The following is a 19,789-nucleotide window of genomic DNA, read 5'->3' as shown; positions in this document are numbered from 1 at the left end:
AAGCGAGGACTGGTGTGGTGTGGTTGCATTGTAAAGCCACCACAGATCAGAGGAATCTCACATTTTGATAAAATCAGAGGTGAAAAAAGAAAAGAAGAGAGCGAGAGGGACAATAAATATGAATATAAAAATCACCAAGAACGAAAACTCATACCTGGATGTAATGACTGAAAAATTTATGTTTGGATGCTCTGTAGATTAAAACACATAACATGGGCAATTAAGGCTCTCAGAAGTGAACTAACCAAACTAGTTTGTAGAACAAGTCAAATTATTTCTATGTAAGATTCTGGAGAGCAAGGCTCAATGAGATGGACACATTCATCAGGATCAGCGGTGAAAGAAGTATCCAGATACTTTACTTAAGTAGAAGTATCAATAGCTGAGCAGGAGAAGGAGGTTCAAGTGTACCCGCGTGGCATTTTTTAAAAACCTGTTTAGAATCCTAATCTTGAATTGATGCGAGTGGCGAAAAACACAGATTTTCACAACTCCTGAACAAGATAACATACAAAGACAAATGAACTCACTTTTTCCTATAATTTTGACACCAGGAGTCAAATGGAAAGGTCACTGACATGATACAACTACTCTTTATTGGTGAGAAACAGGTATAAAACAAATTTTAGGCTCATAACAATATAACTTTAGTTATTAGTTGTTTCTGAGACAAGAAAACTTTATTGTATTTACATTACATGAAATGGAAATTTGCCTTCGGCGTACTGGCAACACAGTGTAACACAGACAGTAAAGAGCAGCTGAAATACATAAAATACATTTTCAGTAGCAGAAGTGCTTATGGGCTTTGGGGGTCGGGGGTAATGTGTCTGTTTAGAATGGACCCAGCAGAGGGCACAAATGACTTATTGTACCCACTCTCCCTGGTAACAGCTGGAATGATGAGTGAAGGGGTGAGTGGGGTCAATATAGACCTGGGTAGCCTTTTTTGTTTATGGACCGGTTGTATAGACTCTGGAGTTGCAATTGTTTATTTCCAATGATTTTGCTGGTCTGGTTGACTACCTGGGTCAGCTTGTTACTGACTCTAGCTGAGAGGTTCCCATACCAGGACACAATGTTAAAGGTGTTAAGAGCACTCTCAGTGAGTGACATGTAGACCAACGGTTCTCAACCTGGTGTCTGGGGACCCCCAGGGGTCGTCAAGGAATCAACGGGGGAATCAATGGGGGAGTCAATCCAATGACACCAGCTACAATATGCAAATCAGCAAGAAACCTGTTAAGAATGTACCAGAGCCACAGCAAACAGAGTGTGGCTGAAATATATGGATATAAAAATCACCAAGAACAAAAATTCATATCTGGACATAATGACTGAAAATAGGTCTGAAGATACCTGGATAAAACAATAGTTATGTTTGGATGCTCTGTAGACTAAAACACAGACAATGGGCAACTAAGACTCTCAGAAGTGAACCAACCGAACGAGTCTGGAGAACAAGTCAAATTATTTCTGTATTACTGACCTGTCAATCTGAATCAAACATTGTGTGATTCCAAGATGTGACCTGCTAAGAATGTGCCAGAGGCACGGCAAACAGGTTGTAGCTGAAAATCAAATCATATCTTAAATTCCAAAAGTCACATTAAACCATTGAAGGTCAGCGAGGACTGGTGTGGTGTGATGTGGTCACTTCTCTTCGAACATGACAAGTGACCACATTGTAAAGCCACCACAGATCAGAGGAATCTCACATTTTGATAAAATCAGAAGTGAAAAAAAGAAAAGAAGAAAGAGAGAGGGACAATAAATATGGATATAAAAATCTCTAAGAACGAAATCTCATACCTGGACATAATGACTGAAAATAGGTCTGAAGATACCTGGATAAAACAAGATTTATGCTTGGATGCTCTGTAGATCAAAACACATGAAAAGGGCAATTAAGACTCTCAGAAGTGGAGAACCAACCAAACGATAGGAAGGCTGGTTAGGTAAAAAACTACCTGTGTAACAATATTTTTTCTCTATGATAATTGCTGCAAAATGCAAATAAAAAAACCCCAATAAAAACCAACAATGTAACAGAGACACATCAAACAAGCCGCTTGATGATGTTTTACTTAATGAAGTGCTGTAAGCTGACAGGGTGTAATCATTCAGGAATGTCCTGGATATGCCCAAGGTAAGATAATGAAAATGTCACATCATGACACGAGCTCATTGTTAAGAAAAGGGCATGTTATGTGTCATTCTAATACTTCTACTCTTACTCATAATCCCTACGAGTCTTGTACTTTTTATAGCTGTAAAGAAACCAACACAAATATCAACATTAAAAACAGCAACAACAAAAAAGAACAGGGGTAGAATTTCTTCATACTCTTAATACAACAAAAAATAAAATATAGCCGCAAGTGGCGATTCCAGGGGTTCAAGCCAACACAGAGTGTTAGGACAAACTGTCATAGATTATGGTGTCCCCCCTTACTGAGCGATTTCAAAATAGTTTTACATACGTGGTTCAACATTGTTATGAAACATATCCTGCGAGTTTTGTAATGATTGGACAAACAATTTCTGATTTGTTGTCTGATTTGATTTATGCAGTGCCCATTTTTTTCATTTGCAGTGCCTCCTAGTGGTCAATTTGAATTAAACTTTTAGGGTATGTTTCAGGTACTTATATGGATATATCCTGCCAGTCTTGTGATGATTGGCTGAACAGTTGTTGTTCTATTTATGTGCTGACCCAAGCCCTTTTGAAGTTCATTGGTCAATATCACAGTGATCACTATCTCAATATCTCACTGTGAAGCAGTTGTAGTTGTGAGCTGTTATCTCCAACACACTTCTGTAAGGATGTTCCACCTCAGTGGCAACTACTGCGCTTTGAGGCTGAAGACAAAGCAGTACCTTACAGTGCAATGCCACTGATGGCCCCTAGTTGTGGCTTCAAAAAGACAAAAAACAAAACAAATCTATTTCAAATCTGATGTCTCATCATTTTAAATGTGCGTGCGAAACATGGTGCAACATAACCTGCTTGATGGACATGTTCAGGGTGTGTTTATGTATCATGTGCTTCTGTTCTCTGTGTAATTATTGTGCACAGATTCATGTCAGATCAACAATTCTCAGCATGCGGTCGGTGCAGTGTTGCTGCTGGAGCGCACATCCTAACCGTGCATTCAGTTCAGCAGCCTCTCATCATTTCTGCATTAAATCTGAGTGTCCCCTCCGTCTGTCAGACTTAGCTGCTGATCCCGATCACGTACCGTCATGAAGCAGATTTCTCTTTTACAAAATAAGATTTCAGACAATAATACATGTAAAAAAACACCCTCCTAAAATTTTTACTGGCTATGACAATAAAAATTTCTCACTAAGTGATGAGTTAATTTTTCAAATGTTTCTTTGTAAATATTATAGACAGCAATAGCCTAAATAAGTCTCTCTCTCTCTCCTTCCCTCCTCCTGAAGCTGTCTGTGGTCCAGACTGTTGCTTGACTGACGTATCGCCTTCAAAACACTGATCTGGCTTATCTTTGAACTTTATTAAATGCTGTATTTCAGCTATATGTATGTAAGCTGTCACTGATGAAAGCCCTCAGCAGGGGCCTCTACCATGAAGCGAGACTAGTGTGTTAGCAGCTATTTTTGGGCTTAACTCAGTTACTTTCATTCCTACATGGATTCAGATAGACCTCATCAGGCATTACCTCTCCTCTCTGCTGCAGCAGAAACAGTCTGACATTACATTAAACTTATGTTAATCATCCAACAAACCCCCCTCACAGAGGCATTTATAATGATTTACACACTCATTTTAAACTGTAGCCTTACTTATAATATTCAGGAATTATTTCCATGTCGAGGGGTGGCCCCCTGCCAGACAAGTGGAGGCTTGAACCCGAGGTGGTGAAGCAGATCTGGGGCCGGTTTCACAAAGATAGACTTTGACTATGGCTTAGATATAACAGATAGCCAGACTTCAGATAGATGTCTTCATCCGTTGCACAAAGCAGTTTAGTTCTTGACTATCTTAGGTAGGACTACGATACAGTGAATTCTGGGTAAATTAAGACCTTTTTCAAAACAAAAAAAATGGCCGACCTAGACCTTAGACTGCATCCAACCGCTCAGCTCCGTTTAACCCAGCAGAAAATATATGTCTTTTGAAGGAATTCAACACTTACAAGGAGATTTTACTTGGAAAATTTAGTGAAGAGTGTAACAATTAAAAAAAATCTGATATGGACAAAAATCACAGTGACAGTGAACAGTGTTAATCCCACAGTTGAGAGGAGCATCAATGATGTTCAAAAAAGATATAAAAACATGGTACAAGACGCAAAGAAAGAAATGTTTTCCTCTTTTTTTGTTGGGTGCTACTGGTCAGGTGGTGTCACTGATTGTTACCATAGTAACATTGGTCTTAGGCCCGAGTTAGCCTGGGGGTAAGGTGTCTAATTTTTTGGCTTAAAATTAGTCAGTTTTTATTTTCATGAAACAGTCTAATTTGCATTAGACTAATCTGTGAACAAAATTAAGACTGGCCTAACACTACAGACCAGTCTGAAATACCTTTGTGAAACCAGTTCTGGAAGGCGAAAGTGGATCTGTCCGCCAGCCAGCACAACAGTGTACCCTGTGGTTCTCCCTGATGTTGTAAGATATAGGGAGGCAGAAAGAGACCCTCCCACTGTGGTCCACGTACACTTCACATGCAGTCTGGCAGTGTCAGTGGCCTTGTTTAGTGGGATGAGTGTGGAGAACATATGCATGGCAGCATCATGGTCCACACCCTGAATGTTGAACCAGTTCTATCTCTTGGACATGTTGAGCCCCTTTTCACAGCCTGTGCTCACTGGATTGACCCAAGCCCGGTGAAAAAGGTGTGTGTGTGTGTGTGTGTCTGTCAGCTTTGTTTCACCTGACCCCCCTCTAGGCATGATACACCTGCATTTTTTTCCATGCTCCTTGATGACCTGGGATAATATCTGGGTTGACTTGGGACCCCTACCTCTCTGCTATGGCGGCCTAGGCTATGAGAAGTAGGTGGGCTGCAGCAACTAACCTCTAGCCGGTCAGGACCAGTGGGGCTGGGTTGGACATTGTATTGTGGCCGGGCGTTCATCCATCGGTCTCCACCCACTGTAACCACATAGTCCAGTGGAGGGTGGAGCCTGTGTGAGATAGAATGAAGGTTACAATATCGTAACCCTAGTTCTAATAGCACAGGCGGCGTCCTCCACCTACGGGCCTTGCCACTCCTACATCGCTTGCTGAAGAGGTTGTGGGAGGTTGGAAAGTGGTTATGCTGCCTTTTATACAGGTGGCTCCTCACGTATTCAGGTAGGCAACTCCTGATTGGCCAGCTACGTTTATGCAAGGTTCAGTGTGATTGGAGGAGAGTATTACCCATAGAGTCCAGTGGAGGGCTAACTAGGGTTAAAATATCGTAACTTTCGATACGTTACCTGGATAAAACACATGACAACACAAGGTGTAAATGCACTCAGAACACATTGTGATCTGAATCCAATCAGATTAGTCAGACCCCAGTTGGAGGTGGTCAGGCTCACATAATCTGTACATTCATAAATTGAAAGGTCATCTAGCTCCGCCTCCTTCTGAAAGCACCAGAAAGCCTCTCAAACACTACAAGTTGCAGCAGCAGCTGGAAGTGTTCCCTCGCAAAAAAAAAAAGAATGTCATCAGCTTGTGGCAGAAGTTTACTTGACCTTGGACATGTCATGTTTGTTGACAAGTCAGCCAGCTCTGCCAGCTTATTTTGCATATTGAGATCTGATCACATTTCATACCAGGTGTAAATGAGGCCTGTGTGAGACAAAGATCAGGATGAAAAATAGGATGAAAAATAGGGACAATAGCAGGGTCACTTAAGACAACATCAGTACAGAATTTTAATCTTTATCATATACTGTTTTGCAGCCAGTTGTTTCCTGTTTTTTGGTGTTTCATTTGTTTGTGCATTATATTGTGGGAGAATAGTGTACATCAACAGCACATCCAAAAATGTGTTTTTAGGCTGAATCAGGAGAGAGAGTCCTATGGTAAAGGGGAGTTTTTCCTTGCATACGGTCGCAGTATGTTCTAGACCTGCTTTATGTGAAAAGTGCCCTGAGATAACTTTTGTTGTTATTTGGTGCTATATAAATAAAACTGAATTGAATTGAACCCCAGAAAAAAAAAAGAAAAGAAAAAAACTGACCAGAATGGATGAATTAGTGGACAGTCCCAAAATAAATACAACAGTGTACCATCATTTGATTTACATTTATCACAGATTGGAGACACAGAGGGGTAAAATATATGTAACATGACCTTAGAATAATGAAAACGGTGAATCACTTTGAACTGAATTAATCTGTATCTGCTGTTTATTGAACAACTATGAATGTGTGAAAGTACAGTCCTTCATATTTTATCAGGTAACAAAGTATTGATTGCCCTCTATCTCTTGATATAGTTGACAGATACAGAATCCTTAGAAAAAAATGATTCACAATTTTAATAATAAGCTTCTTTCTCTCTGGCGAAAGAGAAAGCAATTCCAAAGGAGAATGTCTCTCAAAAGTGGACTCAAAATGGGGACGTTTTCCCTCACAATTCACACAATTCAATTTCCCTGGCCAATTCACATAGGAAGTGTTTTCTCACGGAACAGATATGCTTCCATTTTATTAAGCATATCAATCCACACTGAATCCGAGACGCTTTTTACACTCTGAGTCTGTTTCTGTTGCATTTAGTGAAGCGTAATCTGAGCAGGCAGCTGTTTAAATCACACAGATATCCCTGCTGTATATGTGGTTTAACATTTTTAACATGTGAGAGGAACAGAAGTGACTCTACAGCTGACGCATCGCTCTGGATTCTGTGATTGGGTGTTTAGTTCAAATATCAGCAATCTTTCTCCAGAATAACTGACTCTACCTCTACGCTTAACTGACCAAAAGATGCAAACTTGTTGTCTAAATAGAAGTCCTTTATGCACTTGAGCCCTTTTACACACCATGTAGCAAATCTGTTATCCAGCAATGCTGGAGTAAAGGTGTAGTCCTGGCAAAATGGTGTATATATTGAAATACTAGGGACTTTGTAGATATGTTTAATTTGAGTAAGAACCTTCAGTGAATTTCTGACAACAAAACTGTGACTTACTGATTCAATAGCAGATGCAGGAATTTGTAAAAAAGTAAGGAGGACAGTGAGGCATATGGTTTCATTAAGGACATAAGCTCTAATTTTAGTCACAAACTGAATGATTCATGGTCTGGGAAACCTCATTACCAGTATGCCAGTGCGCTAGCATTAGCTGCCCAGTAGTAATCTCTAAATAATGGAAGACCCAGACCTCCAACCAGAGTGGGCCTTTATAGATGTTTCTTTGATAATCTGTGTCTTTTATGACCCCAAATAAATTCTAAAATGACTGACTCTAGCTTCTTAAAAAAGTCATCTGCGATCAATATTGGCTGCATTTTAGTTTTTCAATACCTTCTCAAAGGTTTAGGATTTTTTTTTTAGATTTTAAGTCCTAAATATGTGATATAGTCCTGAAAAACCTTAATGGGGCAATCCTGTAAAATTGCATTTTCTCCAGTAAACATAAGTTCACTTTTAGCCCAGTCTGTTGTGTGACCAGAAATTTTACTGAATGATTTAATATCTCTCTATATAAAGCAAGGAATCTCTGTCTGTGTGTCCTTTATCTCTTGAACTGTTCATCAGATTGACTCTGTGCTTGGCGGGTGTATTGCTGGGGAAAAAAAAGGGAGTGCCGTGTCGAATTTGGTGCAGTTCGGACGCGCAGTATGATAAATATTAATAAATTTAAACCCTGAATAAATGAGCCATCAGCCTGTGCATTTATATTGCAGAAAATGATTTTATTTTTTCAATTTTGCCCAAACCTAATATGTAAGAACTGTCTTTGGTATTCTGAATAGCTAATAAACTACATTAAGCAATATCTTTTATGTAGAAATCCTAAATAGATTCAGTATTGTGGCCTATATTGGCTGGCAATTACAATCACAAACACAAGAAAGCAACACCTCCACTGTAATATATTAATTTATTTAATGTCATAAATTGTACATAAGGAAAGTTATTTCTCTCTCTCTCTCTCTCTCTCTTACACACAGTAGGCTGAGTGTATGTAGCGTAATTGTTTGTTTTCCATTCTTTTTAAACTTCAGTCACTGATTTGATGTCAGGAATATTATTTGTTTTATTGACATTTAACATTTGTTTCTAGGGAAATATTTTTGGGTTCATAATGTTTTTTGCTGTTGCTGCTTATTTATTTTTTGTCATATTAAGAGTATAAAGAAGTTCTACTCCTGTTGTTTTGTTGTTACCAGACTAGTAGGGAGTATCGGTAAAAGTAGAACAGGCCTAACATGCCCTTTTCTTAACAATGGGTAAATGTAGGGTGTGACATTTACACTGTCTTGCCTATAGCAGTTATTACACACATAAAGACGGTGCGTTCAGAACATATCTGGATGATTGCACCCTGTCAGCCTTCTGCCCCTTACCCATCAACACGCTCATGAAGGAGCCTGTTTGATTGTGGCTCTGGTACATTCTTAGCAGGTTTCTTGCTGCTTTGCATATTGCAGCTAATATCATCGGGCAGATTCCCATGTTGAAAAAACAATGTTACACAGCTGGTTTTTTATACCTGTCACATTTAATCCCTCTATGTAGGTCACACGTCATGGAGTCACATAATGTTTGATTCAGATGTCGCGTGAATACAAAATCCAATTAAAATAGTTGGTAGAACTACCACAAAACTAATTTTAAACTGAGTCGTTTTTTAAATATACTTTATCATACATATTATATTCTATAAAAATAGCTTTTTTCTGTTCTTCAGTTTAAGATCCCTCCCTAATAAAGCAGCTGTGGCTCAGTTGGTAGAGCAGGCCGTCCACCAACCACAGGGTTGGCGGTTCATTCCCCTGGCTCTCCCTTTAACTTATAATAGTACTGTATTTAACTTTATTATAACACTACTTCATTTAACTCTATTATAACAGTAATTTATTTAACTCTATTATAACATTACTTCATTTAACTTAATAGTTGTTGGAGACTCTATCATTAGATTTGTGAGGCTTCCTGGTGTTATTACATACTGTCTCTCAGGAGGCAGGGCAGCTGATGTTACTGAACTAATTCCAGCTCTCCTCGACATGCATCCCTCTGTCCACATTGTGATATTGCACACAGGCACGAATGACGTCATGTCCAGGCAATCTATTAAGCTGCATTATGAACTTGAGTCTCTAGTCTCCACAGTTGAAAGCCTGAGTGTGGGGTGTGTCCTGTCTGGTCCCACTCCCACTTTGACCGAGATCTCTGAATGTTTTAGCTGTTCATTGCTTTAGCCTTAACTGGTGGTTTCCCCAGCAAGACCCTGCCCAGCATCCCGGCTCTGTATTTCATAGCTTTGTCCCTGACAATGCGGGTCCTGCTGCTGCTGGTTTTGTCTCCCTTACTAATTCATTAATTTCTGTTAGGATCACTGAAAGGCAGTATGCAATACCAAAATCTATTCACAGTCCACACAGGAACAATCTCATCACAGTTAAAACCACCTCCTCAATTCCTGCTGTTGAATCAGCTCAGCTCTGTTTACTCAATCTAAGATCCCTTGCCAATAAGTCTTTTATCTGCCAGGATTTTATCATCACCAATAATACTGACTTTTTTTATCATCACTGAGTCCTGGATAAATCCTGATGAATGTGCCCCTCTCTCTGAGTCATCACCCCCAGAATATTTATTTTTCCAACAGCCACGAATGACAGGCTTAATGGGTTGGCCTTTCAATAATACATAAACATGATGTTAGTTGTTCTTCAGTCCCCCTTGGCTGTTTCTCCACATTTGAGAGTCTTAGTTTTTTGTTAAAGAATAAATTACCCATGTTATGTGTTTTAATTTACAGACCCCCTAAACTTACTTCTAGTCTTATTCAGGAATTTTTAGATCTTTTATCAGTCATTATGATCAAATATGACAGAGTTCTTATTCTCTGTGATTTTAATATCCATGTTTGTTGCCCTTCTTCTTCATTTACATCTGATTTTATCAGACTTTTAGATTCTTTTAATTTGACCTTTTAATTTGAATATGTGAAGCACCCCAGCCATGACAAAGGGACACACTTGACCTTGTGCTCTCTTATGGTTTCTGTGTAGATATGAACTTAATTGATTTTGCTGTCTCTAATCACAACGCAGTGCTGTTCCCTGACCCCAAACCCACCACACTGATTCACTCCAGCCCCTTAAGTACACTTCCTGTTCCTCACCTCTGCCAAGCCCTCACGTCCTCAAAGTAATCTTTTAAAAATCAAACATGGCCGTTACTTACCGGACTTACCAGAAATGATGATTGCAAATTAGCATTAGCTAGCATTAGCATTCATGTCGTCATTTGTGCTACCAAATCATTACAGACTACTAAATTAAGCCAATAAACATACTGGTGGCTTATATCTGACAACAGTATAGTGGTGCTTAGTGGTAAAAAACACATGTATAACTTACATTTGGATAATGCAGCGATGTTCACCGTAGTTAAAACATCCTCGGTCGCCATTTCCAGTTTGAAAAGTGGTCCCCCCCCTTCCGCTACGTAGCCAAGATGGCGAACATTGAGGGTGAGAAGTGTCCATCGTTTCACACTCAACATTTTGACCGTTTTGAGTGCACCATCCGGGTTCTCACAGTACGCTGCATTTTTCCATACTTCTCAGTGTGAACGCACTTATGCACTCAAAATGTTAAGTGTAAGTATGCGATTCCAGACACAGTATGTGATAATAGTCTCACAGTGAGGCATGGTTCTTACTCTGATCTCATCCATGTTGTTGGTGAGAGACTTGGAGTTCGCAAGAAACAGGCTTGGTAGTGCTGGTCTGTACAGGTTAGCCTTTGGTGTAGCCCATAGCCCGGCCCACTTTCCCTGTTTCTGTTTCCTCTCCCTCTGCCGCCTGCACCATCTTGCTGGTAGGACGGCACTTCCGCAGGGCTCCAGGGTGCGTAGAATCTGCTGGGTTGAGTCAATTCCGGGATCTGCGTAGTGCTCACCGATGAATAACTGCAGCTGGACACAGAAAAATACTCATATATTTGAATGGAGAGTGTGAGCGAACCGCTAGGTGCTCGGGCCCTAATAAAGGAAAAACTGCAGTAGAGAGCTACAAATTTTAGTTCTGATGGTATTTTTCTACAGCACTTTATAACTAAACTGTCACCCTCACTTATTTTTCACTTCCCCTCATAGGTCATCCCCACTACTGAATTATAAATATAAGACCTATAATTATTGTAAAATAAATGATAATAACACCAAACTTCATACAAAGTTTGTATAAAATGTACTGTATGTATATAGGCCTTTCTGCTGTATCCTACAACAATGAGCTGCATTCAACCCCCACACCAGTGGCGGCTGGTGACTCAAAAAATTGGGGAGGACAGGAGGAAAACCAACATACCGCATCAAACTATATCATTGTCCCCCACCTGATGAAATCGGGGAGGGGTGGGGGGCAATTTTATATGCCAATAAAACAATTTGCTTTTAAAAACAAAAACCCCTGAGTGGTGTAAAGGCTGTGTCTTTAAAGACATTTAGCATATACATATTGTTTCTAAACAAAGAAGAGCTCATTTTAGCCATGGACTGGTTCAGATGTGTGATTTTACCAACAAAGTGAAATTCAAATTTATAGTATTGTTCTATTGTGACAAAAGATTTATGTTCTCATAAAAAACAGACAAGATATCACATGATTTACACTTGTGTCCTATGTATTTTCTTAGTATACCGAAATATATAAAGTACCACAGAGCTTATAATGTGATACAGGAACAGATCAGTGCTGAATACTAGAAAGACTGAACACTAAAAACATTCACAGATCTAAAAGTGTAGGTTCACATCAGAAAGTATGAATGCATGTATCAAATACTTGACTTACACACTCTTAGCTATGTGCACGACATACAAAATATAGTCTACAAAGCTGACATGTTAACACTAGGGGTGCAATGAATCACAAAACTCACGGTTCGGATTGTGTCACGGATTTCAGTCAAAAAAATAAAAGTTTGTTTTCCATTTATTCTACAACACACTTACAGCAAGAAACAGCAAGGAACTTTTGCCCATGGTCTTAAATGAAAACAACATTTAAGATGTCCAATGTTTAAATAAAATAAAATAAAATATATGAAATATTCAGTGCTCAATTACTGCAATATGAGGCATGATACCTTCCTCTTTTAAAGACGGTAGTGAATGAAACAACCTCTGTGTACATCATCAAAACTCGATGATAACTTAGAAACATGAACACACGTCCCATCCTGCAGCTTGTTGAATGAGCCACCAAACATTCACCGCTAACGTCAGTTAGCAGCTAGATGTTAGCTGCTCAGCTGCAGCACATCAAACAGCATGTAAACATACCTACAGATGGCACCTCAGACCCATAAGGTGCTGGTTTGATCGTTGCCCTTCAAAATCCTTGTTAGCGACACGCTGTCTGCCCATGACTTGTACGTACAGCAGTTTGTTTACTTTGTCTTAAATGAGACATTTAATTTTGCAATTTATCTGCAGTTCATATGCCTGCCGAACCGTGGGGGGGCGATCCGTATGGATCACGGATCAACTACTATCAGTTACACCACTAGTTAACACTTGTTATTCTAGTTACTTTAAGCTTATTACTCAATATATGGCTCAGCTTAAAAACGAACTAAAGAAACTGTCAGAAGCAAGCAGCCAGACCTCCTGCACACTAATCATAGAACATCAACAAGTGACTGAACAACCACTCAATTAAAAACGGGATCAATTCCACATGAATGAATGAGTCCAGACAGCTCACTGTAACTTCAACAAGCAAACTACCCACAACACATTATATATATATCTCTGCTGCATTCTTGTTAAGGAGATAAATTCACACAACAGCCACACAGAGAGACATTTAACCATCAGAGATGAAATTAGCGACCAAAGAGACAGAGAGAGAGAAGCTGTATCTGACTCACGTTATCTGATGTCTTCTTCTTTCTATCATGGAGATGAAGTATTCATGTCATAACATCCATTTGTGACTGTTGGTCATCTTGTTTGTTAGTTATCAGAACTTTATGGGTGCTGCTTAACCAGTCTGATATCATTAGCAACAATGACAAACAAGCTAACTCTCCTGGTTGTTTCTCCGGTTGCTTCTCTCTCCAGCCGCTGCCTGGCCGTGTCCTGCTGCTTCTGTGCTGCACAGTCCAGATCATTTCTCCCATTAGCTTAACAACAGTCCTTAACAGTCCTTCCATGGATGTATAAAGAGTCCTTCAGGCTGCTACAACAAGCCAGGTGTTGCATTGGATAACGCAAGGAGCTATCTACTGCTGCTACTTTGCCTTACAGTGGAGAGAATTGAAGATGAATTCTGGAAACTATCATTGGATCAACTCGATGTCAATATTGCATTCAGGTTGTTGATTGGTTAGGGAGGCCGTCCTCCCTTGGAGCATCATTTTACATGTCTTTTCCAAAGAAGAGAGAAGGAATATGTTGCAAATAATACTGCGACTTTGCAATGGTTTATTTCAACTAAATGTTCTTTTTAGGGCCTGAGCACCGAGGCACCGTGTATTTCATGTGTTTGTTTCTTTATTATTACAGGACATCAGACCTAAATCTGACCTCCTAAACATGCTCAAAAACTCACCAAATTTGGCATGTACATCAGGTCTAGTGTAAAATTTGATAAAATGTAAAAATTAAGCCCCAAAGTGTCAAAATGTGCTCTCTAGCGCCACCTATGTAACTAAAATGGCCGCCCCGGCCCGTAGGAATGTCGTAGAGAGATCAAACTAAAACTGAGTTATTGGTCTCATCAAGACCTACAAATCATGTGCTGACACCCCTGACCTAAATTCTACCGGAAGTCTGCAATTAGCCTGTCAAAATAAGACTTTGCCTTAACTTTGGCCTCCGAACAAACCCTATCTCCTCCGGGGGCATTAATGGTACCGGCTTCAAACTTTAATACATGACTTATGACACTGTTGAAAAAAAGTTGTTAAAAACTTTGCAATAACTCAAACAGTTTGGATTTTATAAGCCCTGAAAGTTTGCAGTGCCACATCCACGTTATACTGTAAAGCAATGGGGAGGCATGACCTTTGTGTCAAACAGAGGCTTCTGACGTCTGACCACTTTCAAACCTGTATCAATGGATACAGGATATCTCAATGGTGTGAGGATGAGAATTTTCTGCAGGGTGAGACATATTTTTAGAAAAGTAAAGACTTTTAACCCACATGACCTGGTCAAAGTTTGATTGAAATGTGTATTGTAGAGACAATAAGTAACTGCAGCTGGACACAGAAAAATACTCATACATTTGAATGGAGAGTGTGAGCAAACCGCTAGGTGCTCGGGCCCTAATAAAGGAAAAACTGCAGCACAGAGCTACAAATTTTAGTTCTGATGGTATTTTTCCACAGCACTTTATAACTAAACTGTCACCCTCACTTATTTTTCACTTCCCCTCATAGGTCATCCCCACTACTGAATTATAAATATAAGACCTATAATTATTGTAAAATAAATGATAATAACACCAAACTTTATACAAAGTTTGTATATAATGTACTGTATGTTTATAGGTCTTTCTGCTGTATCCTACAAAAATGAGCTGCACTTAACCCCCACACCAGTGGCGGCTGGTGACTCGGGGGGGGGGGGGGGGGGGGGGGGGGGGGGGGGGGGGCGCAATAAATTCAAATTTATTGTATTGTTCTATTGTGACAACAGATTTATGTTCTCATCAAAAACATACAAGATATCACATGATTTACATGTGTTTCCTATGTATTTTCTTAGTATACAGAAATATATAAAGTACCACAAAGCTTATAATGTGATACAGGAACAGATCAGTGCTGAATACTAGAAAGACTGAACACTAAAAACATTCACAGATCTAAAAGTGTAGGTTCACATCAGAAAGTATGAATGCATGTATCAAATACATGACTTACACACTCTGATCTATGTGCACGACATACAAAATATAGTCTACAAAGCTGACATGTTAACACTAGGGGTGCAATGAATCACAAAACTCACAGTTCTGATCGTATCATGGATTTGAGTCACAGATTTTAGGATCAGCAAAAAAAAGAGGGAGACAAATAAAACTTTGTTTTCCATTTATTCTGTAACACACTTACAGCACGAAACAGCAATGATCTTCTGCCCATGGTCTTGAAAAAAAGAAAAAGAAAAACATTCAAGACAAGCAACATTTAAGATGTCCAATGTTTAAATAAAATAAAATAAAATATATAAAATATTCAATGCTCAATTATTGTAATATGAGGCATGATACCTTCCTCTTTTAAACATGGTAGTGAATGAAACAGCCTCTGTCCACATCATCAAAACTTGATGATAACTTAGAAACATGAACACCCGTCTTGTCCTGCAGCTTGTTGAACGAGCCACCAAACAAACATTCACCGCTAACGTCAGTTAGCAGCTACATGCTAATTAGCTGCTCAGCTGCAGCGCAACAAACAGTGTGTAAACATACCTACAGATGTCACTTTGGACCCGTTAGATGCTGGTTTGATCGTTACCCTTCAAAATCCTTGTTAGCGACACGCTGTCTGCCCATGACTTATACTTACAGTAGTTTGTTTACTTTGTCTTAAATGAGACATTAAATTTTACAATTAATCCGCAGTTCATATGCCTGTTCATATACCTCTCTAGGACATTCCTACGGGCTGTGGCGGCCATTTTAGTTACATAGGTGGCACTAGAGAGCGCATTATGGCACTTTGGGGGTTAATTTTTACATTTGATAAAACACTTTACCAGACCTGATATGTGTGCCAAATTTGGTGAGTTTTTGAGCATGTTTAGGGGGTCAAATTTAGGGTTTACGTGGCGTAATAATAAAGAAAGAAAGAAACAAACAAACACACAAAAGACAATAGGGTCCTCTGTCTTTTGGGCTTGGTCCCTAAATACAAATACTGACACATAGCATCGATTTCCATTGCTAAGTGGATGACATTCAATTGCATGTCCCATAAAAGCCTGCTACCCCTGATGTTTCGTGTATTATGTCTTGCCTCACTGAAATTAAAAATTGCCTGTCCATGAACTTCCTACAGTTGAATGACTCCAAAACAGAAGTCATAATAATTACCCCCTCTGGACCCAGCACTAGCAGCATTGACAATCTGTCCTCTAGTCTGGGTGCCTTATCTAATAATGTTTGAAAAGAGGCCCGCAACCTGGGGGTTATTTTGACTCTGATTTGTCTTTTGATGCTCAGTTGACCAAAGTGCTCCAATCCTGCTTTGCCCAATTGAGATAGCTAACCAAAATCTGGTCATTCCTTTCATCTGCAGACTTAGAAAAGGTCATCCATGCTTGTATCTCTTCCAGACTTGATTAATGGAATGCACTTTATTCTGGTATCAGCAGGCATAATATCCAAAGACTGCAGTTGGTAGAGAGCACTGCTGCCAGGCTTTTAACACGCACTAAGATAAGCGACCACATTACACCAATCCTTGCTGCCCTTCACTGGTTACCTGTGAGTTTTAGAATTGATTTTAAGATTTTACTTCTTGTTTTTGAAGCCCTGAATGGTCAGACTCCTGTCCAAATCTGTGATCTGCTAACTCCTTATGAGCCTGATCGCTGCTTGAGATCCTCCAGCAAAGTCCTATTGATGGTTCCAAAATCTCAACTTGTCTAGAGGGGACCCGGCCTTTGCTGTTCGGGCACCTCAGCTGTGGAGCTTCCTGCCTGGAGATCTCAGGCAGGCAAAGTCAGTCATCTTTTAAATCTTCTCTTATTAAGAAACACTTTTATCCTATGGCTTTTTCTTATGCTAATGATGCTAATTGTTGTACTATTTAATTTATTGTATCTTGTCTATTTCTTTGTTTTGGATCTTATTTACTTGTATTATCTGTGTTTATTGTAAAGCACTTTGTAACTTTGTTTTTTAAAGGTGTTATATAAAAAAAGTTATTATTATTGTTATTATTATTACTCTTATTATTACTCATAGCCATGCAAATACCACAGTAACAACAGTAACATCAAAACAACAGGAAGAGAATTTCATTATAGTCTTAATACAACAAAAATAAATAAGCAGCAACAGCAAAGTTATTATGAACCCAAAAATGTCTCCCTGGAAACAAATGTTAAATGTCAATAAAATGAATGATATTCCTAACATCAAATCAGTGACTGAAGTTTAAAAAGAATGGAAAGCACAGTTAAAACAGTTATGCTACATTCACTCAGCCTACCTATCAAATGTTCTTCAATGACTGAACAACATTGTATCCTGAGGGCTTTTTTGTTTGTTTTGTTTTTTTCTGCAAGGCCTCATAGCTGGGTAATTTAATTATGACTGCAGGGAGTGGTTCAATAATGATCAACATCACACAGGAATGTTGTAAAGGCTGATCTGCGTGTGTGTGTGTGTGTGTGTGAAGGAGTTCAATGCTGCCCTCATGCAAACTTCGACACAGAGAAAGAGCAGCTGCACACATGAACATGAATAATAATGTAAATGTAATATTATCAATCAATCAATCAATCAATCAATTTTTATTTATATAGCGCCATATCACAACAAAAGTCATCTCAAGGCACTTTTCACATAGAGCATACTCTTTAATTTACAGAGACCCAACAATTCCCCCATGAGCAGCACTTGGCGACAGCAGTAAGGAAAAACTCCCCTTTAACGGGTAGAAACCTCAAGCAGAACCCGGCTCTTGGTGGGCGGCCATCTGCTTTGACCGGTTGGGTTGAGAGAGAGAAAGAAAGAGGGAAAGGGGGAGGAAGGGGGGACAGAATAACAACAATCATAACAACAATCATAACAATATTGACAATGACATAGCAGCAGCCACGGAAGGATGCCAACAGGACTGTGAAGGACCGCGAAGGCTCGGCCCAGAACCCAGGGTTTCCTGTGAGATGAGAAAGCACAAAAAACTCCGGGGAAGAAGCAAAGTTAGTGACATGCATTGATGTTACATGAATGCATACAGATGGAGAGGAGGAGGAGGAGAGAGGAGCTCAGTGCATCATGGGAAGTCCCCCAGCAGTCTAGGCCTATAGCAGCATAACTAAGGGCTGATCCAAGGTGAGCCTGGTCGGCCCTAACTATAAGCTTTATCAAAAAGGAAAGTTTTAAGCCTACTCTTAAACATAGAGAGGGTGTCTGCACCCCGGACCGAATCTGGAAGATGGTTCCACAGGAGAGGAGCCTGATAGCTGAAGGCTCTGCCTCCCATTCTACTTTTAAACACTGTAGGAACCACCAGTAAGCCTGCATACTGGGAGCACAGTGTTCTAGTGGGATAATATATAATTTTATAGTATATTATATGTCATTCATCCTGTCCTCTTACAGTTAATGTGGATAATGTGGTGAGGCTGACAGAGGGAGGAGGGGAGAGGTAGTTTGGGAGAGGTTGTTGTCATCTAAGCCATGAATCTACAAAAATTTGCAAAATTTTAATGCATTCAGCTGACATATCAAATGTTCTTCAATGACTGATAAACCTTCCTTCCTTCCTTTTTTTCTTAACTATACTGTATTTTTGAAACTTAAAATGGGGTCAAATTAGCTATAGGTATGAATACACAAACAAGTGCTATATCTAATTTATTGACATTATATAAGTTGGATAATTACCTCAACATCTGTATAAGTCAACCCACCCACAAACATTGAATGCAGTAAAACCAGTTTGCCTAGATGGAATCGTTATAAATATGTGCTGCAGTGTGACAGGGGAGCATTGCAGTTGAATATTGCATCTCTCGGTGCCAAAACCTCATAAGAAAACATTTTCTTCCCGTCTGGCCATAAAAGCCTCCATAAGGTAAGACAATCTGACCACTCGTCTCTCTGAACACAGGAACTGTTTGCTCAACCTGTTCTCATTTCCAGGTCATCCACTGTTGCTATGGAGACGAAGACAGTCCGCTTTTTTTACTTTACTTACTTTTACTTTTTTGTTTACTTTTAATTACTTACACACAGACACACACAATATTAATTGAGGAAGACTTTGTTTTAAGGATGATGATTTCATATTAAATATCCTCAGCCACATATTCTTGAGAATATAAATAATGAACAACTTGTACAGGCTATAAAACACCTTTTATTAACAGAGACAGTGATGTTTGGAGATTGGAGATTCTAATTTGCATATTAAACACATTCACTCTAAAAAAAAATACATTATTAAACTAGCAGGCTGTGAAATAGAAGCGTTCAGGTGAGTTTGAAAGAGCTCTAAATATATAAACTAACTTTTAAAGAAATATTTAATTGAGATGTTCTTACCATGATGTCATGAGGATGTGACTGTATGTGTGAAGATGTTACAGTGTCGCTTATGATCTTTCAAAAGATGTTCTGCTTCTTCCAAGGATTGAACTCTGAATCTTAATCTTATTTCAAAGGTAAAACGGTTGAAAAAAACCTGTGTGCTTCTTTATTCCGCAGAAGATGTTTCAGTTGGTTTGTGATTTAATATTTGGAAGGAGCTGTAACTACTACTACTTTATCTCTGTAAATACTGTAGTTGTCAAGTTTCAGCAGCAAGCTCCTCTCTCTGGGAAGCTTTGTTATATTCATGATTTCTCACCTCACAGAGAAATTCTTTGGAATAACTGTCACACACCA

The 19,789-nt window shown here is 39.2% G+C and overlaps 1 protein-coding gene across 4 annotated transcripts in view; it reads right to left on the bottom strand.

Moving 5' to 3' along the window:
- The window catches only part of LOC121907447 (secretin receptor), a 47,169-nt gene extending 34,073 nt beyond the window's left edge, over positions 1–13,096 (bottom strand). Inside the window, exons 1-2 of one of the 4 annotated variants that reach the window (XM_042427023.1) lie at positions 13,083–13,096; positions 10,867–11,121 (exon numbers count right to left, since the gene is read on the bottom strand). In XM_042427023.1, coding sequence (XP_042282957.1) covers positions 10,867–10,881 — 15 coding nt within the window. In that variant the 5' untranslated portion in view covers positions 10,882–11,121; positions 13,083–13,096. Of the gene's footprint in view, positions 1–5,044; positions 5,173–10,866; positions 11,122–13,082 lie in introns of those variants that run through there. The other 3 variants (XM_042427022.1, XM_042427020.1, XM_042427024.1) reach the window with 3 other exon arrangements.
- Positions 13,097–19,789: the final 6,693 nt, after the last annotated feature.

This window comes from Thunnus maccoyii, chromosome 11 (assembly GCF_910596095.1).
Source record: "Thunnus maccoyii chromosome 11, fThuMac1.1, whole genome shotgun sequence".
Classification (NCBI taxonomy): domain Eukaryota; kingdom Metazoa; phylum Chordata; class Actinopteri; order Scombriformes; family Scombridae; genus Thunnus; species Thunnus maccoyii.
Note: the sequence above shows the minus strand (reverse complement) of the source record. Positions and strands in the feature narration are given on the sequence as shown.